Genomic DNA, 21916 nt, shown 5'->3' on the forward strand with positions numbered 1-21916 from the left:
CGCATGTACAAAGAATGCAAGTATCTGACTGTAAGGGGCTAGTATTGAGTAATCATGTGGGAAATGCTGCCACACCTACAATACATGGTCTTTTTAATTGAAAACTGAAATCTAAACCCTGACTGCCCTAGCCTCTGGGTCTTTTAAAGAATTTGTTTTTATTCTTTTCCAGAAAATCAGGTTTTTGAGCATACCTGTCCCACAAAAGGCCAAGCCTTGGTCTTTTGCATGAAATACTCAGTGGTTTGAAGTGCCAAATGATACCAGGTTGCATTAAGATTCAGGCTTTGCAGTTACACAGCTTGGGCATCAGGCCTGAAATTCCTAGTGCTATGCCCTTTGTTTCAAAATCACTGACATTAATGGTGCTTTTGTGCATTTAAATCAAAATGCTTATTATAGTATGTACAAAGTAATTCATCTACACTTCAATTCACATGTATACTGACATGGAGCTAACCCAAAGGAAATGAATGTGCTATAACTTGTTAGAGTTTGTGATTTGGGCTTAGTTAGGCCACAACAAGATTCTTATTCAAAATGTATTCTACATCATGTTTATTAATCTTCTTTGATTACATTTATGACTGACATTACATGCAGAATGATTTGGATTTGTTTTTTGCTGAATGACTGTTCTTGAAGAAACCTGCTAGAAGGCCTACTGTAACACATGTTCATGGACCTTCTGCTTGTAAGCAGTATAAGAACATTAGAATGTTGGGAGCTCCATTGAAGACAATGGAGTGCTCCCTGCTTCTACGGGCCGGTAAAGGCCCACAGAGCAACATTCCAATGTCTTACAAAGGCCTCTCGAAGCTCGAGGGGATTTAAATCCCCTCAAGTTTCGAGAGGCCTATGTTTTATTTGTTAGAACATTCTGTCCTCTAGTGGCAAAATGTTCTAAAAGTCTTACAGCCCTTCGTAGCAGGGCTATACCAGCTATTAAATTCTTGCTGCCTTGTTAAAGTCCCTCACCTTCGGCTCGGGCCTTTAACGCGGTAGCGGGCTTTTAATAGACCGTATAGCCCGCTACGGCGGGCTATAAGGCTATATTGCATTTGTTCACAATAGTTCACTGTTGTTTTTGTTACTAGTTTGTTGTGACACCATTGGATGAGATTGATTAAAAGGGGCTGAATCAATATCCATGTAGTCGGGTAGTGCTAAGGTGATAGCGTTATGTGACAATTCATATTGCTGTAGTTTGATTTATTGAAAATATAATTCTTTCCTCATGCCATATTGGCTTTGCAGTTTCAATTCTTTCTCATGGAGCAAATGGCAATATAAACCCTTGAATTTGAGAGTGAGACAGATCTTTTTAGTATCTACTAGGGATGCTTACCAATTTCTGGCTGGTTTTGCTGCACATTTGTGACTTAGTAAAGCAAAAGGAACAAATGATGGATGGAATGCTGAACAATGCAAACATTCTCTCCCAGTCACAAAGATCTGTGTTAAATCAATTGTTCTTTTGCTCACCGCTCCGACCGAGTTTGGACCCAGCCATATGCAAATCAGTCTTGACCCTGTTCCTCATGGGAACCGTCCAGTCTGAACTACCAAGCCAGGTATTCACTGGACTGGAAACAAGCATCCTGGAACCGGTTTCGGGGCATCACCCCTCAGCCAGGCTAGCTTGAATCCAGTGGTGCAGTGAGCATGGGACCCACGTCTAGACATACCCTTCCCACTTAGGGTGCAAAAGTAAAAGGAATAAATGATGGATGGAATGCTGAACAATGCAGACATTCTCCTCCAGTCACAAAGATCTGTGTTTACTCCATCGTCCATCGATTGTTTCTTTTGCATTTGTCCTCCTAAGTGGGAAGGGTATACCCTGGCATGGGTCCCATGCTCACTGTGACACTGGATTCAAGCTAGACTGGCTGATGAGGGGTCATGCCCCAAAACTGGTGCCAGGATGCTTGTTTCCGGTCCAGGGTGGACTTGTGGCGTGGTGAGCAAAAGAACAATGGATTATAGCATGATTGGGGGTGAATGTTTGCACTGTTCAGCATTCCGTCCATCAATTGTTCATTTTGCATTAATAAAAACTAAAGCAAATGGCAACAAGAGGATCATTTACACAACAAAATTATTTATGTGCTTAGAGATCTATAATGCCCTGAGCAAAATTCACTGGAAGCAATCTAATGACTGTTATTGGTGATTAATCCCAAGAAGACAACAATAAATGAAGAAACAGGTGCACCAGCAATGTAATTAAGATCAATTGGTCTGTATTAAAGCAAGAAGTAACAAGGGGTTCTATGAACAACACAAAACAGATATCTATTCTGTAATTTTACATATTTCAATACATCGATTCACAGAGACAGAAGTGTGTAATCCACTTTCAATACAAGGAATATTCCTGTATAGTGTATCTCTGTAGTGTAGTAGGGTGTGTCCCAATGCTTATTGATCAAAATAAAAGTAGTGGAATGTGCATCGATGTTTCGGTCTCCTGTCGTATGAATTTGGAAGACCATCCTCTGGACTAAGAGTAGTAGATAGCTAATGTAGAGGACCCCTAAAAGCTCCTTCCACCGGGCCTACAATAGGAATGAGCTTAATTATTATGATATATGTGACATTACATTAGGAAAAATTGCAAGACTACTTGGAGGGGCCAGGGCTTTGCAAATTACTTTTCAAATAACCACCCAATGTGGTCCCGTACATGATTGAGAGGGATTGATTGCAACATGAGATGCAGTCAATGAAAGATTTAAACTGTTGTTCATGCACTCTTTTAGAACTGTGTATCCATTCATTTTATGTTCCAGAAAGTTAATGGACAGGTATTCAACAACATCACTCACGTAATGCTGAACAAGCTCATAATTCAGCATAAGAATAATTGTTTATTACAGCATTTAGAGATTCAAATGACATCTTTTCCGTCATGGGTTGAGTGGCTGGGCAAAACATTTGCTTAAAAGTGGGGGCCTGCATAAAATTGCAAAATGTTTATAATTGTCACATTGCATTTCAGGGCAGCAAGAGGCATTATACCAGGGAGGAGTATTCAGAGTAAAATACATCTACTAAGATCTAGGCTCAATGTTATACTGCAAGTGAACAGAGACATAGCCCAGAGATATTGTGGTCCAAATTAGCAAAGCAAGAATAGCAAAGAATAACCCCTGACAAATAAGGATGTGATAGGCATGACAGATCACAATGAGGAACTTGAGAAAAGTTGAGAGGCAGTTGAGAATAAAAACATCCCTTCCCTTAACCCTACCTTTTTGGCTCAGATAATAATTGCGAATGAATCGCAGAGATTTGTTTGAGTCCATTACAAGATGGCCACAAGACATCAAAATTGACAAAGGACCTAAAGCATATAGACTGAAAGAGGTGCGTAAGTCTGGGGGCCTAAGCAGGCCCTGGACATTCCCTTGTAGTGTGGGATGGAGCACGCACTTGTCGCTGACACAGAGCAGCAGCAGCCTTTAAAGGAACCAGTTTTATTAATGCAGGAAGATACACTGCCACAGGCAATCACAATCCGTGCAAAGGACATAAGGCAGTGGGGCACACATGAGCACAAAGAACTAGAAAGGCCAGAAGCCTGTCTGCATCCAGTAAGAGGAGTCTGCAGTAGTTGATCATGTTCAAGGAGATGAAGTTTTACTTTCCACCGAGTGTTGCATTTCTGGTCGCGGACATGAATGAAAATATTGTGCAGGAGTTTGCTGAATAAATGACTGGCCCTTGGTTAATTACAGAGGACCTACACTAGACTACAGCCACTCTCTGTGCAGGGGATTTTATTTGTCTATGTCACGATATTGTCTCTCTTTCCTGTCCAATATTTCCACTTCCTATTATCAAGTAACCTAAGTGATCCACCCTGTGGTTCTGGTGTCCCTCTTCTCTGGACAGTTATGTACTTCTCCTGCAAGGCCTTCTCTCACCTGCAACCACTTAGATTCAAAAGTGATTCAGCGCATGAGGATCTTTCTGGATGAGGATCTAACTCAGCCTTTCACTTGAAATTCCGAAAATGGCCAAATTCTGAAAACAGGTGTGCTCCTGCCACACCAGAAACCTTTAAAGCATACTATCAGGAATCATCAGAAATGAACAGTTGATCGCCTTTAATAATGCACCTGTTCACCTGTTCAAGGATTCCCTGATGAAAGTAGTGGTGCAATCTATGAACAACTATCAGCCTCAATAATGCTTCTCAGCATTTTCTCTCTGCTATCTCTGTCCATCTATTCCTTCTCCCATTCTATTTGCACAGGGCTCAGTTATCACGTGTTTTGGTTGTGTTCAAATATATTTTGTTAATGTTTTGTCTTGGGGAGTAAAACAAAAGATGTGAAGAACAATCTTGGAAGCCAATCTTTACCATATTATCTTAGGCTTATCAAGGGCTTGACTCTTTGAATGGTGTTTAAGCGGGTTCACTGCTCCAGACATGGCGTTGAAAGACTATTGAATGAACAATAATATCATGGCATAATAAACTGTCAAACCGTGCAAAAACATTAGTTGTATACACATCCGGAACCATACCAAACAGTGAAGAAAGTTACCTTGATGTAGTTGAAGTCATGCTTTGAACTTGAAGGCAAGAGGGCTTATAGATTCAGAAGCATATGTCTGAATTATGATCAGGAGTTTCAGGGCTTACCAGGGAACGACTTGATTGGGAAACTTGGCTTCACGTAGCGTCCACTGCATACCAGTACAGCATCAAAGATGGCCGACTCCAGCTTCCCATCCTTCTCTGTGACAACTTCCCATTGGCCTGTGGTGGAGAAGTCTGGGCTTTTCCTTACACTGCATACCTTGGTCTTTTTATTAACACACAAAACACAACGTCTAAGCACTTTCTGAAATTTAGGTTGTTAGTGTATACTGTTTTCTGCATACTTAAACAAAATAAACACCCACATTAACTATATTTTTCATTTGTTAAGAACTTGTAACACTCTACTATTTGTCTAAGTGAAGGATAATATTCAAAATGAAAAATATTTCACTTCACAGGCATCGTTCATTATAATTCAGATGGAGAGGGGTGCATGGGTTGCAGGTCCTGGATGATATCTGGCGTTTCGGCTTTTATTGTGCATTTCTTGACAATTGCTGATATACGTTTTTGAATTTATTGTTTAAATTTCAGCTTTTCTCCAGCTTACTATATGACCCACCAGCGTTATCAAAGGACCATTAAAAACCTTTGAAAATGCTTGAAAGAGGATAGATGTCATTGTGAAGGCAATGGGGCCTACTCACAAACGCATTTTGGGGTAATCCTGTAGTACCCTTTTACTAACACTTATACACCTTGGTGAATTGGCCCCAAATTGGTCTCAAACCATCCAAAATAGGAATAACATTAAAATACTCAAATACAATTACTACACATTGTAAGGACTCTTTCTTCTTTGCACTTTCACTAATAGGAAGTTTGCCGTTATTTGGCCTATTCACAAAGGCATGCAAGGGCATGCATAAGAGTAGTCCTGTAGTACTACTTCCCACGCTCATAAGTGCTTTTCTGTGAATCAGCTCTAATGAATGACAATTTAATATAATACTATCCTACTAAGGAAATAACTAAACACCTAGTTAGCTTTTCAAATTCTAGGCTATTTCTAGTCATAGCAGATTCCTTTAATATCTTTCATTGTGTGAGAAGTTAAAGAAAAGTAACTCAGAAAGCAACCCGTTACCATAAAGGCAATGGACCTACACACCAAGGTTAAGTCCTGAATCTAGGTGGTACAGATTATCATTACAACAATATTGATGGAAAAAATGTTGAAAGCTATAAATTGCTAACTTACCTTTCGATATCTTGTCTCTTGATATTGTACTAACAATATTCTGTCCTGTTAATACTCATGATTCAATATTCTCTACTACAATCATGCTCCAAGAGTACATGCAATTACCAAGAGTTCCTGGGTAAAGTGTAAACGCTAGTTTACTGTGAAACAACAGAGTGGTCTTGCTTCAAGCCATCCAACATACCCACAGTGCATTCATCTCCAGCATGAGGCAGCACACTCCAAATAGGGTTTTCATATGGTAAAGTATTGTTTGAGTATATGTACACTGGTGTCTCCATATGTACCACACCTTGTTCCGTTTTTATCCCACAAAATTACCAGGCCAATGCAATACTCTGGTTTTCTGATCCTATTTATTTCCAATTGTGCTGGTCACAATGTTTGAAATGGCAAGAGCCTTTTTTCGGTTTACGGCAATTAATATTCAGTGCACGGAGTCCAAATCTTCAAATACAAAATGTCTTTAATATGATCATTAATCTTTGAGAAAAGTAGTTACTACAAAAATTTCCAGTTGCCTTGTTTAATTGCTTATGACATCTTTTTTAATGAACATTCACCCACTTGTGTCCACACGCATCTCTGTTATTGATAAACATCGAACAAGCCAGCATTATTCACATTAAGCAAGGGCCCTCATGAAGAAGTGTAATCTTGATCTGATCTGAAGTAAATGTAGGAGTGCATCATACTCACGCATAGTCAGCACTCAAATATACTCTTTGGTGATTAATGTCATGAAAAGAGTAGGGTATTGCACTACTGAAACTACTTTATTTAATATATATACGTTAGGATGTGATTGATAAAGTTATGTGACAATTTACATATTAACGTGATAGGAGAAGTTAACATAAAATTCCTTATAGTGAGAGATGGTACTAGGATGTGTGTAACAAATGGTTGTCAGGTTCATACGTATAATCTGAACTAATCATGTGAAAGTAATTATAATGACACCTTTGTAATTGTTACATTTCATTTCTGCATATAATTTTAAGAGTAAGTATAAGTTTGTAATTCAGTGTATCAGACAAAGTTGTATTTAAATTGCAGCCTAAAACGTATGCTAGCCTAATTTCATGTGTAATTTCATTTTAGCGTAACGTTGTCTGTTTCAGCTCAAGCTCACATTGTAATCTCACGCTGTCTGTGTTCAGTTTTCGCTGTGAAATGTCTTGTCATTTTGTTACAACTGCAGGTGTGGAGAAGTCTTATTAGTTAGAATAAAGGTCTTTGTGTTAGGACATAGCAAATCATGAGAAGGAGTCGGCCAAGAAAGTTGCTGTAACGATTGAGGAGAAAAGTTCTCATGGGAGAAGAATGGCCAAGGACGAGAAGAGATAACGTGCTATCTGGCTGGGAAGTATTCTAAAGGTATCCAGTTATGCCAGAACTATGGAAATTCCCCAAGGAGAAAACACAAGAGGGTCGAGTCGGCGGCAGACGATATTATGTGCTGTCTTTAGGGAGGTACAGAGTTCATCTTAGGTTCACTTCGAGAGCAGACCTGTGTGTTTTGTTTGCGTGGCTAAAAGCCACTTGACCCATCATCGTAGTGTTTTACTGAAGACTCTTATGGCTGACACCTTTCTTTTTACCTTACTTGATTCCATCCTTACACAAATGCTTTTAGTTTAGGCTTGCCCTTATCAGGGTAGCATAGGGAAAGTTAGTTGACTCAAGAATCATCAGATGCACTTTACCCTTCATTTCTTCTTCCTGATTGCCTGCATCATTATCTTAGAGTTAGTCATTTGCTTTGTACTATGTCGGGTACATCTTTTGAGGAGATTTGGACTTACTCTTATCTTCTTGTACTTTTATACGATTTTGTTGAGACTGATATACATTGATTTGTTCCTGAACTTATAATTAAAATTTTACTAAACCAAGAAGAAGGAGTTAAGTGGATACATGTGTAGCCCCATTGGTTGCACTGTATTTGGATGATAATCTGTTATTTTCCCTTTCACCGCTCACTGTACTGAAAAGATGTATCGCCTCTGGAGAAATTGTGTAAATGGGCCTGGACTTTAACACTGGTATACTTTAAGAGTGACAGAAATACAAGATTTCACCAAAAATTGCATCATTGCTGTTTTTGACACCCACGTCTTGACATTTACTTCAGAACTAACAATAATTTGGTCTATAATCATGTATTCATCACTTCATCAAATAACTCTCTGGATGATCAACATCTACAAAAATATAATTGAGTTTATTTACAATTATTCACCTTAACTAAGCAAAATTGTGTTCAAACTAAAAGTAGCATCCCAATTCCTGTTTTTCTTTGCATTTAGGACTTACAGTTTTGTAATTATAACATTAAAGGCAGAACTACTAGTACCAGAATACAAAGGAAAACCAGGGTTGGATGAGCTACTCTCACCTCTCTTCTGTCAGCTTCAGATCTCTGTGCCATCAGCTAACTCATTCTTGTCTAGCTTTTCATCCGTCACTACTCTTACACTTCTCTCATCTTCTTTGTCCTGTAGTGTTACTGTCTTCACTTCCTAAGAACAGTCCAGTTCTTTCGAATGTACATTTCAACTACTACTGGAATAGAGTAGGAACCAGCCAGATTTCGGTTCTAGACTCTATCTTTTAGAGGGAACCAGGTTTCGGGCCAGCCCAGTAAATCATCCTGTGTCTCGGTGTATTTTATTGACAGCAGTCTTGAACAGCAGCTTGTGGAGGGAGCAGTAAAACTTGTATTTTGTTACCTAGTGGGGCCTGGAACAAAATCTATTTTTACTAACATTTTAGAGCAGGCAAGTGGAAGATAAAAAAAAAAGAATTGGAGAATATATTTTCCCACCTAACATATTGAAGAAGAGGCAATCTGCCTGAATCGGGTCTATTAGTATGTATATTGACAAGAAGCATTTAATTTTTGGCAGTTTAATAACATAGGGCCAACAAAAACAGAGTTCTAACTGTAAAACTGGTAAAAATGTCGAGGTCCATCACCTGCTCTAATTTCACCCTCCAAGAATTCAGGACAAAGCATTAACCTTTGATGTCAGAGATAGTTCATGGAGGGGGAGATTATCAGGTGCGTGCATGACAGCCCTCAGCATTTTCTGGCAGTTTTACAAAACTCTTAGGGCCAGATGTACGACGGTTTTTGCATGCGCAAACGGGTTTGCGAACCTGTTTGCGCACGCAAAAACCAATAGGAGTATTTACCATACCAAAATAGCGAGTGGCAATTTATTTGCGACTTGCTATTTTGGAATTGCGAGTCGCTATTAGGAAGGGGCGTTCCCTTCCTAATAGCGAGTGAAACCCCTTGTACAAATGTTTAGCGACCGCAATTGTGGTTGCAAAACACTCGCAAATTACCACCCTCTTCAAGAGGATGGTAATGGGGTCCCAAAAGGGAACTGGGGACCCCTTCCACTTTGCAAATGCAGGGGAAAATATTTTTTAAGGCAGGCAGTGGTCCCAGGGACCACTTACTGCCCTTAATAAATGAAACGTTTTCGTTTCATTTTTTTTTTTTTTTAAATGCTTCCCGTTTTCCTTTAAAAAACTGCTTTATTTAAAAGCAGTATCACACATGGTGGTCTGCTGAGCCCAGCAGGCCACCATACCTGGGAGGGACTGCCATTCCCAATGGGGTCGCAAATTGCGAGAGGCTCATTAATATTCATGAGCCTCTCAATTTGCGACCCCTTTGGGAATCGCTAACAGTCTGTTACACGCTGTTGTACATCCAAAATAGCGCCTCGCATATTGCAACTCGCAAAAGACTCGCAATTTGCGAGGTGCTATTTTGGGCGTCATACATCTGGCCCTTATTTGGGTATTTGAATGCAGTTATGGGGCGGACGGCTTATTCAGCAACTTCTTTTCTAATATTTTAATCCTGCTAAAGAGCAGTTGGAGGTCAGCAAGCATAACAGCAACCTAACACCTCTTCAAATCAAACAAACTCGTTGGGTGTGTTACTTCACATGTTACTAAGCCATAAACAGATTAGTAGAATATTTTGACTTCCTTATATTCTGTTTAAAGTGAGAGGTGCTGAGCTATGCTTGCTTTGTAAGATTGTTAATAAAACTCTATGGCCCTCATGGCGAGTGTCTTCTTAATCCTGATGGGGCGGTCATAGCAGGTAACAGCCATATTGGAATTAGGACATCTGCGGTGTTTCCAAAAATCTATTTATGCAGCTGAAATCTCTGTGAAATTCCAGGGTAAATGAATAATTACCATGGTAATCGGACCCGGAAATTCCTTTCTTCTAGGATGACACTCAGTCCAACTTGTAATAGTGCTTATCCCACACTTCATCCTTCCAGATATTGGTAACTCAGGGGAGGGGAAAATTAGCCCCATTTTCTGTGCCAATTTATAAGGAGTGCCTATGAGTTTAACGACATAAATAATAGTCATTTACAGGGATATCACCTCCAAATATGTGTTTATTATTGCACAAAGAAACCTGGTTCATTGACTTAAGAATAACAAAAAATTGAGATAAAACCTGAAAGGGATCTAATTTATGCCTCATGCTGACAGTGAGTGTAGCACTATTATACTCTGTAGACCATTTTATATCAAACGCTACTTTTTACAGTGTGTAATGGATCTGTGTAGTGTTCAGTTACATCCTTAAATGGGGGTGTAGTTTCCTAAATGTAAATATGCAAAGAAAGCACTAAACTGAATTGTAGTGTTTTAGGACCTTGGGGAGGAGTACAGAATGTGTTATGATGGGCAAATTGTTATGTATCATTTTAAAAGATAGCTTATGCCTCCAGAGAGGTCCTTTATAAGCTACCGTGTTGTCTTGTTCAGATACATTTGTGCCTCAACCGACCGCCCCGTTGGACCTTTGGGGGAGTGCATCACAAACGGCCCAGGACTGCAGTGTCTCTAGCTCCCAATGGCCAAATATGCAGAAGCTTTACTACATATGGGTCAGGGAAATCTAGATTGTCGAGCATATTATGTGGCATATTTCTGTCATTATTATCCGGCGATTTTGACATTTGAATAGTGTAGTGATTGAGTCAGGTACGCATGATGAGTTTCAAGTAGATTTATTCAAGATGGTACAATAAATAGATCAAGTCCATATCAAGACCCCACCAGGAGCAGCCAGCATGCTGCTCAGCCCAGCCAACTGTGACCATTTGACTCACAACATTCTAAAACATGTCATCACAGTAAGATTCTACAGGCAGGGCAAGAATAGCATTGAACTCAGGATATAACATATCCCCCTTTCGCCCAAATATACAAAAGAACAACTATGAGAGAAGAAGAAAGATTAAGAGGCGAAAAAGAAAGGAAATAATAACCACAAACCAATGAAAGAAGAGAGCAACCGCAAAGGATGAGAAAAGCAAAGAAGAGAGGAAAACAAGAAAATAAAAACCATCCTCCCTTCTATACACAAAAGCAAATCCAAGAAATAACATAGTCAGAGAATAGGAGAAGAGGAAGCACGAACGACTGCCACAAAACACACCCACTGGCCAGAACAGGAATGTAAGAAGGCAGGAGAGGAAAGAACCAACCAAACTACAGACTACAGGATGAGGCAAACACAGAGAAAGAAAGGACAGCAAAACAAACGGAGGAGAGCTCAGAATCCACACGAGGCACCAGGAGAAGACATCACAAAAGGAAAAGAAAAAGAGAAAGAAAACAAGGAAGATGAGGAAAAGTATAAGAAAATCCTCACCCAAGTCAAATACCATCATCAATACATAATAACAAAATATAGTGTAAAGACAACAGTGTATATTGATAATAGCAAATAATTCATTAAAACAAATACATATCTAAATGTGAGCTTCGGGAGGCCCATAATCCGGAAGCAAAACCATTAAAAGATAAAGGATTACAGAAGCAACGGATGGGACTAAGACCCATAGAAACCATAGTTCTTGTGAAATTGACATCGTGAAAACAAAAGGAGGTAGAGCGAAGTCACCAAACAGACATGGGTAGGAACCCATATAATAATACAGAGAGGTTGAGCAATGTCAAGGAACAGATATGGATAGGGACCCATGTTACAATGCGAGTGATGTCAGAAAACAGATATGGATAGGGACCCATATAATAATGTGAGTGATGTCAGAAAACAGATATGGATTGGGACCAATATAATAATGTGAGTGATGTCAGAAAACAGATATGGATAGGGAACCATATAATAATGCAATCGGATTTTTGTTTATATTCAGGCTCCCTTGAGCCGGTGGGGCTGATGAGCCCATGGCTACGCACCTGCCTGCCTTGAGTGGTACTTTACCTGATAATATTTTTTGGCAGCCTACGCAGCAACCCTACACACATACCTACTCCCTGCTGACGAGAGGCAACTACCTCGAAACACGTGTCCAGGGATGGCTAAAGCGACACTCATTTTCATTTTAAACTTTTGGCATAGGCGTACCCGCCGACGCTACTTCATGGACCACAATTCTTTGGGGTAACACGCTGGTAGGACTAGCAGAGTGCGGCCAATCGGATTTTTGTTTATATTCAGGCTCCCTTGAGCCGGTGGGGCTGACGAGTCCATGGCTACGCACCTGCGTGCCTTGAGTGGTACTTTACCTGATAATATTTTTTGCCAGCCTACGCAGCAACCCTACACACATACCTACTCCCTGCTGACGAGAGGCAACTACCTCAAAACACGTGTCCAGGGATGGCTAACGCGACACTCATTTTCATTTTAAACTTTTGGCATAGGCGTACCCGCCGACGCTACTTCATGGACCACAATTCTTTGGGGTAACACGCTGGTAGAACTAGCAGAGTGCGGCCAATCGGATTTTTGTTTATATTCAGGCTCCCTTGAGCCGGTGGGGCTGACGAGCCCATGGCTACGCACCTGCGTGCCTTTGGTGGTACTTTACCTGATAATATTTTTTGGCAGCCTACGCAGCAACCCTACACACATACCTACTCCCTGCTGACGAGAGGCAACTACCTCGAAACACGTGTCCAGGGATGGCTAACGCGACACTCATTTTCATTTTAAACTTTTGGCATAGGCGTACCCGCCGACGCTACTTCATGGACCACAATTCTTTGGGGTAACACGCTGGTAGGACTAGCAGAGTGCGGCCAATCCTATTTTTGTTTATATTCAGGCTCCCTTGAGCCGGTGGGGCTGACGAGCCCATGGCTACGCACCTGCGTGCCTTGAGTGGTACTTTACCTGATAATATTTTTTGGCAGCCTACGCAGCAACCCTACACACATACCTACTCCCTGCTGACGAGAGGCAACTACCTCGAAACACGTGTCCAGGGATGGCTAACGCGACACTCATTTTCATTTTAAACTTTTGGCATAGGCGTACCCGCCGACGCTACTTCATGGACCACAATTCTTTGGGGTAACACGCTGGTAGGACTAGCAGAGTGCGGCCAATCGGATTTTTGTTTATATTCAGGCTCCCTTGAGCCGGTGGGGCTGACGAGCCCATGGCTACGCACCTGCGTGCCTTTGGTGGTACTTTACCTGATAATATTTTTTGGCAGCCTACGCAGCAACCCTACACACATACCTACTCCCTGCTGACGAGAGGCAACTACCTCGAAACACGTGTCCAGGGATGGCTAACGCGACACTCATTTTCATTTTAAACTTTTGGCATAGGCGTACCCGCCGACGCTACTTCATGGACCACAATTCTTTGGGGTAACACGCTGGTAGGACTAGCAGAGTGCGGCCAATCGGATTTTTGTTTATATTCAGGCTCCCTTGAGCCGGTGGGGCTGACGAGCCCATGGCTACGCACCTGCGTACCTTGAGTGGTACTTTACCTGATAATATTTTTTGGCAGCCTACGCAGCAACCCTACACACATACCTACTCCCTGCTGACGAGAGGCAACTACCTCGAAACACGTGTCCAGGGATGGCTAACGCGACACTCATTTTCATTTTAAACTTTTGGCACAGGCGTACCCGCCGACGCTACTTCATGGACCACAATTCTTTGGGGTAACACGCTGGTAGGACTAGCAGAGTGCGGCCAATCGGATTTTTGTTTATATTCAGGCTCCCTTGAGCCGGTGGGGCTGATGAGCCCATGGCTACGCACCTGCGTGCCTTGAGTGGTACTTTACCTGATAATATTTTTTGGCAGCCTACGCAGCAACCCTACACACATACCTACTCCCTGCTGAGGAGAGGCAACTACCTTGAAACACGTGTCCAGGGATGGCTAACGCGACACTCATTTTCATTTTAAACTTTTGGCATAGGCGTACCCGCCGACGCTACTTCATGGACCACAATTCTTTGGGGTAACACGCTGGTAGGACTAGCAGAGTGCGGCCAATCGGATTTTTGTTTATATTCAGGCTCCCTTGAGCCGGTGGGGCTGACAAGCCCATGGCTACGCACCTGCGTGCCTTGAGTGGTACTTTACCTGATAATATTTTTTGGCAGCCTACGCAGCAACCCTACACACATACCTACTCCCTGCTGACGAGAGGCAACTACCTCGAAACACGTGTCCAGGGATGGCTAACGCGACACTCATTTTCATTTTAAACTTTGGCGTAGACGTACCCGCCGACGCTAATTCATGGACCACAATTCTTTGGGGTAACACGCTGGTAGGACTAGCAGAGTGCGGCCAATCGGATTTTTGTTTATATTCAGGCTCCCTTGAGCCGGTGGGGCTGACGAGCCCATGGCTACGCACCTGCGTGCCTTGAGTGGTACTTTACCTGATAATATTTTTTGGCAGCCTACGCAGCAACCCTACACACATACCTGCTCCCTGCTGATGTGAGGCAACTACCTCGAAACACGTGTCCAGGGATGGCTAACGCGACACTCATTTTCATTTTAAACTTTTGGCATAGGCGTACCCGCCGACGCTACTTCATGGACCACAATTCTTTGGGGTAACACGCTGGTAGGACTAGCAGAGTGCGGCCAATCGGATTTTTGTTTATATTCAGGCTCCCTTGAGCCGGTGGGGCTGATGAGCCCATGGCTACGCACCTGCATGCCTTGAGTGGTACTTTACCTGATAATATTTTTGGGCAGCCTACGCAGCAACCCTACACACATACCTACTCCCTGCTGACGAGAGACAACGACCTCGAAACACGTGTCCAGGGATGGCTAACGCGACACTCATTTTCATTTTAAACTTTTGGCATAGGCGTACCCACCGACGCTACTTCATGGACCACAATTCTTTGGGGTAACACGATGGTAGGACTAGCAGAGTGCGGCCAATCGGATTTTTGTTTATATTCAGGCTCCCTTGAGCCGGTGGGGCTGACGAGCCCATGGCTACGCACCTGCGTGCCTTGAGTGGTACTTTACCTGATAATATTTTTTGGCAGCCTACGCAGCAACCCTACACACATACCTACTCCCTGCTGACGAGAGGCAACTACCTCGAAACACGTGTCCGGGGATGGCTAACGCGACACTCATTTTCATTTAAACTTTTGGCATAGGCGTACCCGCCGACGCTACTTCATGGACCACAATTCCTTGGGGTAACACGCTGGTAGGACTAGCAGAGTGCGGCCAATCGGATTTTTGTTTATATTCAGGCTCCCTTGAGCCGGTGGGGCTGACGAGCCCATGGCTACGCACCTGCGTGCCTTGAGTGGTACTTTACCTGATAATATTTTTTGGCAGCCTACGCAGCAACCCTACACACATACCTACTCCCTGCTGACGAGAGGCAACTACCTCGAAACACGTGTCCAGGGATGGCTAACGCGACACTCATTTTCATTTTAAACTTTTGGCATAGGCGTACCCACCGACGCTACTTCATGGACCACAATTCTTTGGGGTAACACGCTGGTAGGACTAGCAGAGTGCGGCCAATCGGATTTTTGTTTGTATTCAGGCTCCCTTGAGCCGGTGGGGCTGACGAGCCCATGGCTACGCACCTGCGTGCCTTGAGTGGTAGTTTACCTGATAATATTTTTTGGCAGCCTACGCAGCAACCCTACACACATACCTACTCCCTGCTGACGAGAGGCAACTACCTCGAAACACGTGTCCAGGGATGGCTAACACGACACTCATTTTCATTTTAAACTTTTGGCATAGGCGTACCCGCCGACGATACTTCATGGACCACAATTCTTTGGGGTAACACGCTGGTAGGACTAGCAGAGTGCGGCCAATCGGATTTTTCATAATGCAAAAAGGACTTAAACCCTCGCATAGCTCCCAGGAGGAAGACAGAGATAATTTGTGCACATGTGACGTGTACGAATGTACAAAGAGCAGATAGGACTGAAACCCTCTGCGATTCCCGTGTGGGGAAACTTAAAACATGCATGAACTCTTGCCGGCGTGTATCATGATAGCACGTACCTACATGGTGTATACCTAGGGTCCATAAACCAATTGGAAACCAAAAACAAACCGTGTAGGGACATCCCTTGTGTAAGGGATAGTGAGAGCACGGTACAAATGCAAACCCAACACATTTTGAAGATAGTATTAGACACTTCGTGAAATGTACAAGAAAACTGAATCTGAGAAACAAAATGCTCAAAAAGTGATATAGGTAACTTGTGTTCAGGAAATGTTTATAGGTAAGAACCCAAGTCTAACACAAATGTGCTAGACTTAAATATCGAAATAAAGACGTGTGAGAGATGCAAATAGGACTTAAACATAAAAATTTGCACATGAGACAAAACATTAAAATACGCACTGTAGGGAGGAGGAGCCAAGATGGCGACCGGAGCAGACGCTTGAGCGCCCGGCTCCGTCGGTCCGTGGCCTCGGACTACTATCCTGATGCCCATCCTCGCCGATTCTCGAGGTGCACCGTGTGCGAAGACGCGCTGACCGCGCTGCTGCTTTCCCGGAGTCTCAACCCGCCCGGATGCCTGAGTTCTGGGTGCTTTTGTCCTCGGCACTGAAACCCTGCGCCCTTACGGCCTTTGCCGGCCTCCTGGAAGCTCCGCAGTTACCGGACCAGCTAGCGCTAACCTGAGCCCCGCGGTCCCGATCTCGCCTCGCACCATGGATCGTTGCCGGATGAGCCCGGGGAGAGACGGCCGGACACCTTCTGCACCCTGTGCCTGACGGGCTGGAGCGGTGGGGTGGGCCCCGGTGCGGTGAGTCTCCTGCCCCGCTCTGAGGACCGAGCTGTGGGGGGCTGCTGCCCCCTTTGCCTATTGCCTAGCCAGCGGCGAGGGGGACCGGCGAGAAGATAAGCGACTGTCGGCCTTTCCTGTTGCGGCGTAGACCTGAGGGGAATTGACCACTTGCCACGACCCCCCCCCCCTGGCCATTGCACCGTATAGCGGCAAAACATGGCGTTGAGTGCCTGCTCGCGGCTGGGGGGTGATACTCCGGTCTCGCCCGCTGCCCACTTCGCCCTCCCTCTTCCGGACACCAGCTCCACAGTGCCGTCCCGGATTGCTGCCGATGTTGGGGCCCAGCTTCCGCTGACATGCGGCTCCGTTCTGGCTGTCCTGCGGGACTTTCAACTACAGATGTGCGCTGGCCTGCAGGCGCTGAGTGAGAGGTTTGACCCCATACTGTCGGCTGCGGGCCGTGAGCGCACTGTTTGTCACCCACAGGGCGTGGGTCCTCCGGTGCTCTTGTCCTCTTGCGGGGACGCAGCGGCGGTGTATGATTGTGCTACACTGGTGCCTTCATCTAGCGCTCCCGGCGCCCAGGGTCCACCGCTCTCCACCTCAACTGCGGATACTTTGTCCCCCTGGTCATGGCTGCCTGCTTCATTGTTCCCTGCCTCATCGCGCCCGCGAGGCTATCCTGCTGAGCGATACCTAACGGCTTCGAGGGACCGTCCGCGGTGGCCCACTGCTGCCTTTTTGTGGAACTCCTGTACCTTACTTGCCAGGTTTGGATTTTATGTGGTGCAACAAGGGACCTCAATCGATGGTCGGCGGCCATTTCGTGATCCTACTTCCCCATCCTCTCACAAGCGGCCATCTTGTCTTTGTCTGCTCGGGACACGGGGCCTTCACGCAGGAGCTGGTTTAATCCCAAGCCCGCGATCGGGCCAGGGCTAGTCTGACTTCTATCGCTATGGTTTATGGACGGGCTGGCCTGGGACTGGGACTGTATGTATGTTTTGCGTGCACTTGTCGCGACTTGTATCCCTTGCTTAAACTGTGGTGCCATGGTATCTTTGCATGCCGTTTTTGGCGTAGAGGGCTCTCAGTGTGTGGGGGCCATAACTGGCTGATGGTTCGGGGCGCTCTGGTGTCTAGTGGGCTCCTCCCCACCTTCTTTTCTGTTTTCTTCCCTTCTTTACTCTGTTCCTACTTTCTCTCTTCTCTATATTTCGGGTTCCTTGGGCGACAGGCACTATGCTGGGGGGGGGGTAGGCCGTAGCCTCCGCATTGGTGTAGGGTGGGGGGGTAATACTCTGTTCTCAATTAGTTCTATGGGCCTTTCTTCTTTTATGTCTCTGTGCTCTACTTTCTTCGATTCGGGGTCCGGGTGTGGGGTGGATCGAGTGGGGGCGGCTCTGGAGGGGCGCGTCCTTGCTCATGTGACTATCCTGATATATCTCTGCACCGCCTCACTGATTGAGATTTTACTCCCATTGTTGTTCTTACTGATGTTGCTGCTCGCCCGTGTGGTGAAGCTATCTTGCGGACTCGAATCTACTTTGCTCTTATCCTTCATTGACTTTTTTCTCTGATAAAATTATCAAAAACTTAAAATTAACCTTCACTTCTCCTTCCCCGGGTTTCAAAGATATCTCCAGTATGTGACTCATAACCTGTTGTTAATCCTGACCGTTGATGCACGGGGGCTGTAATGTGGGTATCAGTGCTTTACTGTATCGTGGCCGGCCTGACGGTTGTAGGCCCGTATTTGTTCTTTTAAGATGCACGAATAAAGGTTTTTAAAAAAACAAAAAAAAAAAACAAAAAAAAAATACGCACTGTAGGCTTAGCCCAAACTAAAATGTCACTGGGGTGCCTGTCACCGCAAAAATTAGGGACAGGCTGTCAAAGTTTGTAAACAGGAGTATGTAGAGACGGTATAGATCCAGGCAACGTGCAACCAGCAAGTACTATGCAGAAGAAATGACTCCCACGGAAGATAGAAACACTGCTGAATTTGAATTAGAAACGAAACTCACCATGTCGGAATTTCAGAAAACATTGTGTGGCCTTATTGCCTTCAAAAACTCACATATGTCTTCCAGTGAACATTTCTGCCCCAGAAACAACTGTCCAGAAGAATGGTAGAAACACAAATCCAACGAAGATGGCACTCAGGAGCGAGTCATGTTGAAAAACACCAGAGATCAAACGTGATTGGCAAACTTAAGAATTTGTACTATCTTGAAGTATGAACAACAACCAACCAAAAGATGGCGGAACGTTTTTGACGTTATGCCAAGTGGGTCCTGGCACGCTCCTGCTGCAAAACCTCTGACGGCAGGATTGAAGACTGAGCTGCACGACGAAGAATATCACAGAGAACTTGTGGAACTGCAGGAGACAGGTAGGGGTGCGCGTGCAGACAATGACTTGTGCATCTGTTTTAAAAAAATAAAATAACGGGTCAACTGGCACTGCTGGCAGAAAAGCTCAAAGCGCCCCCAACAATAATAGACGTAAGCTGCCTCACAACAAAGTGAAATAAAACCTCTTCAGCAGCGTTAGTTAGGGTGCGCGGGCAGATTCAACGATGGCAGTCACTTCACTAAGTCAACGAAGTACTCAAAACATTGCAGTCTTTTTTATCCTAGTTAAGCTCTTCCAAACAGAATACTTTTGAATGGGAGGCTGGCACAAGTAGAGCACGCACAAAGACAATAGCCAGCAGAAAACAGTTCATTCCAACAAAATGACTCACCAGCAATAGAGATTATCCATTAGATAAGAACTAGAAAATGTTGCAGACGCTTAAGTACATTGTCAGACACGGGCAATAAAGCATTTTAAATACTGCCAGTCTTCCTATTAAGCTCTTGCTCACATACCAGACTCTGTAGATGTCAAGTTCACACTGACGTTGACAGATGTCAGCACTGACGTCCCACGCAGGCTGAATGATGCCGGTTGTTGTCAAAATAGAACTGCCAGTTTGCTCCCCATGACTGCTTAAACTGTAGTCAACAAAAGGATGCATAGATGCCTTCAACTTCCTTCTCGTAAGTCTTAAAGTGGAATAGAGTCAATGTGCGCAGCTCACCTTATAATAGCTTCCACACACACGTCAGGTTGGAAACAGGCAATCCAAACAGGGTGAACTGTTCAAGGATACGCAAGTAAATTCCACTTAAGATAGTCACTGTCCCAATGTAGCAGGCTTACCCTGACTGAAAGCAGAGCTCAAAACACATAGACTCTGAAGAGTAGACGCCCAAGGCTGGATGGGCAGCTCTTGAAGTAGCAATTCTCCAGACGCACAGGAACAACTGGCAGACTCCTGTGGGCGACCGATGTAGAGGTCACTGGTGGGGTCAGAGATGCCAGTTGCCTAAGCTTAACTTGAGTTGATCTGTACCTTAATGTTGCTTGAGGTTTGTTGAGGTGACAGATGCAGGTTGGCTTCAAAATCATCGCCAAAAACTTGTAGTGATTGAGTCAGGTACGCATGATGAGTTTCAAGTAGATTTATTCAAGATTGTACAATAGATAGATCAAGTCCATATCAAGACCCCACTAGGAGCAGCCAGCATGCTGCTCAGCCCAGTCAACTGTGACCATTTGACTCACAACATTCTATAACATGTCATCACAGTAAGATTCTACAGGCAGGGCATGAATAGCATTGAACTGAGGATATAACAAATAGATTAATACAAAAAGCAATCCTGGTACTGTAGAAAAATAGGGCGTGTTAAGCATTTAATCAAAACACTTTCAGCTGACCCTATTAAACTGGAAGCCTGTTTTAGCACTATGTGTTTTCTATCTTCCAGAGTGAAGTACTTTGTGAAAACGTTGAACTTGCAGCAGTAAACAAGCTACGCTTTTTAGGTCTCGCCTGAGCCAGCTCATGCGCTGCTCTGCGAGACATTTAGTGAGTGGCTTTTCAAAGTGTTACCCAAGGCTTTTGGTGGCCTAGCGCTTGCGGTTACGCGCGCGGTTACGCGCGCAGCCGCCAGCTTTCAGCACCCAAGGCGCCATCTGGAGCGCGATTACTTTCACTTTTGCGTGCGCACCACTCGCGTGCTTGCCGTCGTGCGCACGCTCCCCTGCTTTCACTTTTGACGTCTTGCGCGCACACCCTCGCACCACTCGCGTCCTTTTTTGCACCGTTTCAAAGTCGGCAGCTCAGGCCGTTTTGCGTTACAGCCTCCCCTAGGCCTGCGCCCTCCAGTCTCACTTAAATATCAACGAGGCACGAGCTTGGTATGTTTTTGACAATGATACAGGGAAAATTAAATCCAACTTGGACTCTCAGGATCTGTGGTACTTAATTGCTACTTGGTAAGTGCTGCGAACTGATCCTGCACGGGAACATAGGAGGGCTTCTCTCCCTCTGGACCAGTCGTCCCTCTTTGAAGAAAGCAGCGTGATATATTTACAGACATGTGCCTGGAAGGCGTTCTAAATTTGTAAGTGTTCCGACAAATCTGTGACGTCTGATCATCCTAAGCCCTAGCTGTGTTGTCAATCAAAGCCCTAACTTTAGTTTCCTGGTGAATTTCTGTCTATAAAACGCCCCCGTTTTTGCCGCAGTTTCACTGTTTCATGCCTCAGTCCCACGCAGTTTCATCTTGGACCTTCCATCTAAAATAACACTTGAGTTGTACTTGTACTGCGAGTTTTTCATCCTTTCACTCTCCATGGAACTTGCAGCTTGGGGTTTTCCCACCAGTTGGTGCAACTTGTTGTTTGCAGGCAGGGGATTAGCAGATTTGGCCGTTAAGGAGCGCAGCAGCTCTATTGCTCTTTGTGGATTGATGCTATACTCCATCCTATAGTGGTTAAAGTGGGTAGACACTGTGTCACGAGACCCTGTTTGGAACTTGAAGGTGACATCACAGGCTCTCACTAGAAAGGAGCTCTGAGCGTCGCCGCAGAATACGAGTCACGCACACGCCAGAGCCCAGGAATGTGTTGAAGGGTAACCCGCCCCAATCAAAGGTTAACTGCCTTT

The 21916-nt window shown here is 44.3% G+C and overlaps 1 protein-coding gene across 1 annotated transcript in view; it reads right to left on the reverse strand.

The window, feature by feature from the left end:
- Window positions 1-21916, reverse strand: part of LOC146833783 (dimethylaniline monooxygenase [N-oxide-forming] 2-like) — a 196604-nt gene that overhangs the window by 103302 nt on the left and 71386 nt on the right. The window contains exon 4 of the mRNA XM_085601659.1: window positions 4658-4820. Within this exon, the coding sequence (XP_085457785.1) occupies window positions 4658-4820 (163 nt within the window). The remainder of the gene's footprint in view (window positions 1-4657; window positions 4821-21916) is intronic.

This window comes from Triturus cristatus, chromosome 4_2, assembly GCF_964204655.1.
Source record: "Triturus cristatus chromosome 4_2, aTriCri1.1, whole genome shotgun sequence".
NCBI lineage: Eukaryota > Metazoa > Chordata > Amphibia > Caudata > Salamandridae > Triturus > Triturus cristatus.